Source organism: Montipora capricornis, chromosome 13 (assembly GCF_036669925.1).
Source record: "Montipora capricornis isolate CH-2021 chromosome 13, ASM3666992v2, whole genome shotgun sequence".
Classification (NCBI taxonomy): Eukaryota; Metazoa; Cnidaria; class Anthozoa; order Scleractinia; family Acroporidae; genus Montipora; species Montipora capricornis.
The window spans coordinates 18836929-18845145 of NC_090895.1; the positions used below are offsets into that span (position 1 = coordinate 18836929).

Genomic DNA, 8217 nt, shown 5'->3' on the forward strand with positions numbered 1-8217 from the left:
ACGGTAAGCAGTGAACAGATTTCCCTGGAAACAAACCAATACTAGAGGGGTTCTAACTCAAAATAAAAACACTTTGGTGGATAGGTGAAGAGTACAAAGTAGGGGAGGAGTATCGGGAATGGTTGAGGGGATGAGATCCAAGTGTGGTTGACCTTTAAGGAGAAAGCAGCCCCGGCCACACATGCACGCGTTGCGTACCTATTTTATCCAAAGGCCTGGTAAACTGAGCACACAACTGTAAAATGGTCTATTAAGGAAAGAGTTGGAAAGAAACAGAGGATGTGGGGGGGGGGGGGGGGGAGGAAAACAGGGAAGGGTCACAGTTTTTTTAGCCCTTCAAAAGGGAGGGTCATGAAAAAAATAGACAGCAAAAGAGGGAGGGTCTCAAGAAGTATAGGCATTGTGATCATAAAGGCATGCTTTAATAGTATGTTATAACACGAATACAAGGCATGTACGAAAACCATGCCATTCAAAATATTTCCTGCCATATAAGCAATACAAGCTATTGAAAGTTTTGAACTCAGTGCATGTATCTTGGTTTCCGGTGGTAGCAACTATTATCATCCTATTGAGCCAAAGGCGTTTTGGGCTTCTCCAACAGATATATCAAGTGCATGTTTGGTTTGCCTTATTAAAGTACTGAATCATTTTCTTCTACCACTGTATAACAAATTTGGAGCCATTATTTATCCAGGGGTGGAGGAGGGAGAATTCAGAGAATCTTAGGATGAGTTCCAGGGGAGGTCACTACATTTTAATATCTTACCTAGGGATGGTCGTTTTATTTTCGCGGCTTTACTAAAAATCTCCACTCCCTCCCCCCTGCTAATTTCTGACAAGACCCTAACTGAGTAAAATCTCAAGACTTACATGTCATTAAGAGGAAAAACCTGAACGCGACCCGAGCGAGATCTACAACGCACTAAGGAGAACAGAGCTCTTTTAAACTCGGGTATTTGAAATGCATATAGCGCGGGATTTATAAGAGAGTTTGCAAAACATAAGCAGAATAAAAAATTATATAAATGCAACCATGTTTGATGAAGACTGTCGTGAGAAACAAAACAAGAAATGAACCAGAAAATGATAAATGGAAGGATTAGTATTAAAGATGCAACTGTTGCACAGAACAGTGTCTTGGTCAGTTTTCTTTCTCTCCCGATTGCACCACGATGTTGACGAGGAGTTGCACAGTAAAATTTGGCAGCGATGGAGGTGTAAGAAACAAGGATAATAAAAAGGCAACATAACAAGAATAAATAATATGCTGCGTACAAGTGATGCCAGCTGATATCCAACTGCAACAGTGGCCAAAGAATGGCTGTAAGCAGACCAGGTGTAAGCCAAACGGACGCAACAGCTGCTCCAAAAATCTTCTTTTCTATGAAGCGATGGTTGAACGGACGATACGTTGCATGCATCCGCTCCAAAGAAATAACAGCAAGGTTTGTTACTGACACTGTTGGAGGTAAATGAAACAAAACTTCGTAGGCAAAGTTGATCTCATTGCGTTTAAACAAGTTAATCGTCCAAATTGACAATTGTTTCCCAGACGCAAAATCCAATAAGTCGCAGTTAGTGGAGCCAACATGTCTGCCACTGCCAGGTTGATCACCAGGTACAAGCTACGCTTGCGAAGACTTCGATCTTTCAAGTAAATGATGATTGTGAGGACATTCAGTATCACTATAGCAACAGCTTCGACGCCATATACTGTCATCCAGGCAATGCAATAAGATGACGAAAAAAACTCGAAACTTGAAGTTGTGTTTTGCTGAAGGGAATCATTGGCCATCTACGTGAGGAAAGAAAACGTCGAATAGAAATCTACGATAAATTTGAATAAAAACATGATAACATTGTAAATAATGTAGCTAATAACATACATGGAAAATTTATTTATTCTGATTGGCTAAAAAAATGCATTTTCAGTAACGCAATGAAACAAACAGGAAGTTCAATGCAATAGAAAAAATGTAAAGGAAAAAAACATTCTGATCGGGCAATGATCAAAATAACTCACAGAGAGCTTATCAAATGCGAGCCCTAGATAGCGCAAAATTGGGAAACGTGATACGTGATACAGGATACTTGATACGCGTGCCTTGGTTCTGTGCAGAATTATGATAAGCTGTCTCTATTTTTGTCATGCATATTGTTGATGAGTAATCATGATTTTATTTTTTTTCAAATTTCTATAAATAAACTTGTAAAATCTCCAAAGACCACAATCCGATTAGGATTATTCTCAAGGGAATATTGATCCGTGCAGGTACCTTACGATTTCTAATATAACAAATTGTAGAGAGTATGCTTTTTTATGGAAGTGTTTTTAGGACTAGTAGAGATATAACTGATATAGGTTTCTTTATGAAAATAGGATTTTTTTTTCTTTACTACTATTGCGTATAGGTTTCTGTTTGTGTAGGTAATCATATGATTAATTTGGAGTAAATAAGTACCAACCCGTAGGGAGAGGGAAATTTGTAGAAAAATTATGTGATTGCTTAGTAATAATATAAAGAAAAAAATGGAGATCGTAAACTGAAGCAGCGCGCGCGTATCACGCAATCATGCAAAAATTGCGCCATTCAGGGCTCGCATCTCTGACTTTGTTTACTCATTGGCCAATAAGAATGCTTGGTTTATTACTTCTTTTTGTTAAGCTAAACAAAATCATTAAATAATATTTTAATAGGTGATACTACCTACGATTCTAAACTGCAATGTCGGTGAAATAGTAAGCAAAGATAAAAATATATTCTCTAGAAAGACTAGAAACTAAAATGTTCCAATTGTTTCTGCGCCTCCACTTTCCTAATAGAGCGGTTTTTAATTGAGTGTCCTAAGACAATAGTGATTGGTTTATTTTAATAACTGGCGCCAGTTTATCAACCAGTAAGAAGGAAACCAAAACCAATCGCGACTTGCACGCATGAGTTTCCCGCGTTTCGAGCAAGTTACATTGAATTGCTGAGAATTTGGATTGGTTCATTGCACTGTTTGCACCTGCCGTGATTGGTGGAAGTAATCACTTTGCTATTTGGTTTATGGCACTCAATTGAAAACCGCTCTAAACCGGCGCGAGCTTTTTTAAACCAATCACCACGCGTAGCAAATTTAATTGCGTAATTATTTTCGACAGGCATTTGAAAACTGCTCTATTAAGTGACATCTTTGGCAGCGCATAGGAATCGATCGAGAAAAAAAGCCTAACATCAACGTCAGGTGGACAAAAATTGAGAAATAAAAACTCCGCCAAAGCAAGCAAACAAACGTTGCTTCCGTTGTGGATTCACCAATCATTCCTCATGCAGAAGAAGGCAAACACTTTTCAATGAGATTATGAGCTCGAGATTTCTATGAGAGACGAGAACGGAGCTGCAGCATTTGTCTTGAGTTACTCGGCTTACGAACCAGATTTTAAAGAATTGTTTCTGAGGCTAGTTGGATCTTGGGCACAGAAAAAAGGAATAATCATCTCTCCGACAACTTTATTTTCCGACTGTAAACCCTTTTGCCACTAAGCATGGAATAATATCAACTCGTACACTAAATTTCTGTTGATCTTATGCAAATGTTCTAAAACATTACCCAAAAAAAGAGGGAATACTTTTCTTTATAAAGCCTCCTTTAATGCTCTTTCAAAGGAGATATAGGATCTCTATAGATGTGTACTGTACATACCTGTTGCGAAATTTAAACATACAACTGCTGCCCATTTTTTTCCTGTTGGGGTCAGGCCTCGTTGGGGTGGCCGAAGAAGGACAAGAAGAGTTAAATAAAGTGTTTTTGAATAGAGAAGCGCCCACAACTTCTCATATCTTTTCAGCTTGGGGGAGGTGTACAATACACGTGCACAGGTCTACGCTTCATTGTCAGAGTATTTTTTTCTTCCATGACATTATTGCTTCGGAAGCAGATGGAGCACTAAAGAAGTTGGGAAAACTCTCGACTACGTCTCACATATCCCCTACACGTCTTTCGTTCTCTATCTGCTTCCTGCGTGCTTTATGTGATTAGCTATATAAGCAATTTGCAATCTGCCGTTGAACTGAAATCCGAGTGCTCTTTGTTTGATATTAATATGAAACTGAGCCCGATTTAAACGTCATGTACAGGAACTTTTAACCGAGAATTAATGCAGCTCTCTGATAGATGTACGCCGCTTTACGTCAGTTTATCTTTCAAATGGATCAAAATGCAATGCAAGAGAAAATCCATAACCTTGGTGCCAAATTAAGATCGCGATAACGTTCCTATCGCAGATATTTAGCTTAAAAATTCAACCCTTAACATAAATTATTGTTATGGAATGGTTTGGCCATTGGGAATATGTTAAGTAAATGTTGAGCCCATGGCAAACCAATATTTTATATTATCATCCCACAGAAGAACTTATGTTTTATCAGTTTGCTGTTGTGCTTAAAATAATGATAATAAGAAATAAAGTAATATGCCGACCTTTAGTTTCTGTGCAGATACCAGAATATAGCAATGAGAAAAAGGGCTTCCGCACGATTAAATTTGAGTCGCAAGCAAGAAAGCCTTGATCGACGACTAGGGACAATATAGGGGTAATGTGTCTTTTAAGGTAAAATTAATAACCTTGGGCAGACATTCAATACACGTTAATAGCTTGGTTGACCACTTATAAAACGAATCTTCAATTTTGCCCCCTAGATTCTTATTAATATATTTTAGTATTTTAAAAGCTTAATCTGACAAAGAACTAAATAAGTCTGAAGTTATTAACCCACAAAGACAGCCGATGGCTTTTTCCTTTAACGTATGTACGTTATAATTGGCAAATTAAGCGGGGTGTATTCCACAGCGCAGCCTGTTTAAGGTAAAGTCATATTTTTCCACGAGATCTGGTTCAATTACAGATAGATGTCATAATGAACATTTTTTTATTTTCCTTTTTTTCTCACTCCAAAGCATGAATAGTTTTAGTTTTGGGCCATCCCGCTATAGATTAAGGGAATAGAAATATAGGCTTTTATTTTATACATACTGATCAAACACAAGGATTTTCCTATTTACTAAAAAAATGATATCTTCACCCACCGCGAAGTGTTTGCGTGCGAGGACATAGGTTTCGTCATAGTAGCTAACGCAATTAGCCAATAAAAAGCGAGCTCCTCCTTCATTCTAAGATACGTTTTGTGCTATAATATAATTTTATGGCTCTATTTGCCATTATACGACTTGTCTTTTATATAAAATGTGTGTTTTAATAATCATGTCTGGTGACTACGTTTTTGCCATTTCGCAAAAGGAAAAAAAAAGTTGTTTTCAGTCTGAACGGTTCATGAGTATGTACATAGTAAACAGAACATTACATGGCCGCTTGGGCATTAGAATTTATCACATCTCTCTGATAACATCTCTCACGATTGAGCGCACTCTAGGCACTCTAATATAAAATTCATGTCCCCGCGCGGCCATGTAACGTGTATATTCTTCCACGAAAGCGTTTTCGTGTCAAATCTTTACAAGGAGAACTGAAGCCTAAAATTCCTTTCTTTTTCCTTGAGTATTGTACAAAAGAAAACAATGGAATTCGAAGGTTTGTCTTCGCGCTAAGAATGAACCTTGACCTTGGCGAATTAAGGAAATAGACGAAATAATTGAAAAACCTGGCCCCTCTTAGTACGAATAACAGGCAAGTTTATTAATCGTGGACATTTTACAGAACAATTAACGTTTGACCGCTTTCAGGTAACATCTGTGTAATAAGAAGTATTTTAGTGCTTACTTTAAAACTACACAAGTCATGTCATATTACCCTTAAAATTCCAAGACAATTATCTGGCTCGGGGGGTAGAAAATAGCCCAAGTAAGTTTTGTTCATGATTGCCGGAGTCGCTTCGAAAAGGGGGCTAACATGAATCAAGAAAGTGGAAACTGTCTGAGATTCAAAGGGAATGAATAAAATGTGCTATTTTGCTGTTTCACCTTAAGTGACAAAACACAAGCTGTGCCTAAATAAATTTTCCTAGTGACTGTAGCTACAGCTGCTTGGAGAATATTAATAGCTCCTTGTAGCCAAAAGTCAGGGTTAGTCTGCAAAATGATGGAGAAGTTAACCAACCAAACTCTTAGCCTCAAGATACTAGGGGTAACAAACAAAACAAACTCTGTGAAAAAAAAATATATATATTATTTCAAAAACAGCCGGGTAGTACAAGAAACTTAATCAAGTAGGAGGGATGAACAGCTATTTGAACATGAAAAATTGTCGATTCGTTCTTAACTGAAAAAAATAAGATAGGTTGTTGAAATTGCATCTATTGAAACTTGGAAAAAATCCCAGCTCCCGGTGGGATTTGAAAAAGCTCTATATTGTAATCTTCGCTCTTAAAAAACAAAACAATACTGAAAAGGTTACTAGTTTCAGAAAATTAAAGAAATCGCATGCGAAATGAAACATTGGTTCCATGATGCAAAGCCGAACATGCCGAAAGTAAACACTGCGACACCATTAGTCTCGTAAATGGTTGCAATTGTTATCCTATCCGGATACGCCTTATTTTCGACACCGGAACTTTTTGAATACGCTCTCAAGAGTGGATATTTTTTAATCTGATATGAATGCCCCGAATCGTGTGAACACCAAATCCGATATATATATATCTTTTTATCCGGATGACTTAACAAGATTGAGCCCAGTTCCTTACCGTGAAATCAGTTCTCAAGATGGCTGCCGAGGGCTTCATAGCGCATGCTCTGTTACCCCTGTTCCCTTCAGGAGTCCTGAGTACTAGAGTGGATGCAGATACGTGTAGACAGGCAAATTCGATTTGAATGGGCTACGTGCACGTGTGGATGGAAATATTTTCTAATCCGGAAAGAAAAAGTTGCGGATTCAAAAATATCCGGATGCGTGTGGACGGGGCCTGCGATGAAAAGTTTCTTACTAAATGTTATCAATGATCTGAGATGATACTTTGTATTTTTTAGGTGAACTGTTCAAAATTTGACTAGAAAGAAAGCTTGTCGGTCTCAGGAAAAAAAATCAAATCATTTTAATTTTCACCACGAGGCGAAAAAGAAATTTCAACCATGAAAGACAGAATAAGCAAAATCGAGATGAGACTGTTTTTAAGTGCGGCTGGAATTTTTTTCTCTTTCGAACATACGTGGTTTATTTTATAGTAAACACGGTGTACTAATTCTCTGTAAAGTTCGCGTAGGACTATATCATAACTTTCTTTACACTTTGAAGTAAGTCTGGCGTGGAACCGTCTGGCGTCCCTCTGACGTCAGTTGCTAGGGAAAAGTCATAAAAAGAATGTATGGGAGAAAAAAGGGGGATGACGTGATTTTGACGTCATTTTGGACGTTTTGCATAAGTTATTTTTCTTAGCAACCAGATCATATTTTCGAATTCTCCCAACGTAAAAAAAGAGGACCAAAACGTTGACCATAAAAGGGAAAAAAGGAGAGATCAAGAGGAAAGTCTCCCTACCTGGGTCACGCAGGTCTATGTGAAGTAAAATCAGTGGTCACGCAGGTCCCAGTAAAATCATTGGGGGTTTGGTAGAGGAAAGTGACAGAGGTCCATTTAACAGTTGTCCAGTTGAAAAAGAGGGCAAAGGAAGAAGATTAAGAGGACGTTAAGATATAGAGAGACGTGAAGGACATCACACGATCCCAGGACCTTTCAAAAGCAACAAAAGGCAGAGTTCTTTCCTAAATCCAACAAGCTGGTGCCCTAAACGGGCACCCCATTTAGAGATCGCTATCGCTCACCTCTGGAAAGAATCCAAAGAAAGTCGTGTAGGCAAAAAAGTCAGCCCTTTTTTGCAAGAGTCGACCCGATCTTCGCGTCGAAATTGGGCAGCGGTTTGAGCCAACTCCAAGTCCGGACCAGGACACTTCGTGAGCTCCCTCAAAATCGCCTGGCTCCTTTGTTCCGGGCCCTCTTCTAGATATGCTTTCGTCTGAGCCCGATTAGTCCGTATTCGTTGCAAGACGATTGCCGGACAAGCCAGACAAGCGGAGCGTCGGACGGCTTCGGCGGGTGGTAGGACGAGATGGTTCAGTTCGGCCACCACCTCCAAAGCCATCGAAGAGGCATCCGGGGAACCCAAAGCAAGGGATCTTCCTGTCGAGCCACCGTTTCTTATAGGTCTGACGAGCACCGCGAGGGTTTAAACAGTTGTGTCCCTCGACCAGCTACTGGGGTGTCAGGAGTGGACGTCCGTA

General features: G+C 39.1%; 1 protein-coding gene across 1 annotated transcript; it reads right to left on the minus strand.

The window, feature by feature from the left end:
- Window positions 1-545: 545 nt before the first annotated feature.
- LOC138030668 (uncharacterized) lies at window positions 546-4549 on the minus strand. Its single transcript, XM_068878552.1, has 3 exons — window positions 4468-4549; window positions 1462-1798; window positions 546-1120 (listed from the first exon to the last, which is right to left on the minus strand). The coding sequence occupies exons 2-3, from the start codon at window positions 1796-1798 to the stop codon at window positions 870-872; spliced, it is 588 nt and encodes a 195-aa protein (XP_068734653.1). The 5' UTR covers window positions 4468-4549; the 3' UTR covers window positions 546-869.
- Window positions 4550-8217: the final 3668 nt, after the last annotated feature.

Bases quoted from the DNA above. Each gene is read 5' to 3' on its own strand.
- LOC138030668 (XM_068878552.1), bottom strand. From the start codon at position 1,798: ATGGCCAATGATTCCCTTCAGCAAAACACAACTTCAAGTTTCGAGTTT. The intron at 1,121-1,461 runs GTCAGTAACAAA...TCTGTGCAACAG, and splicing joins TTTCATTTACCTCCAACAGT to TTGCATCTTTAATACTAATC.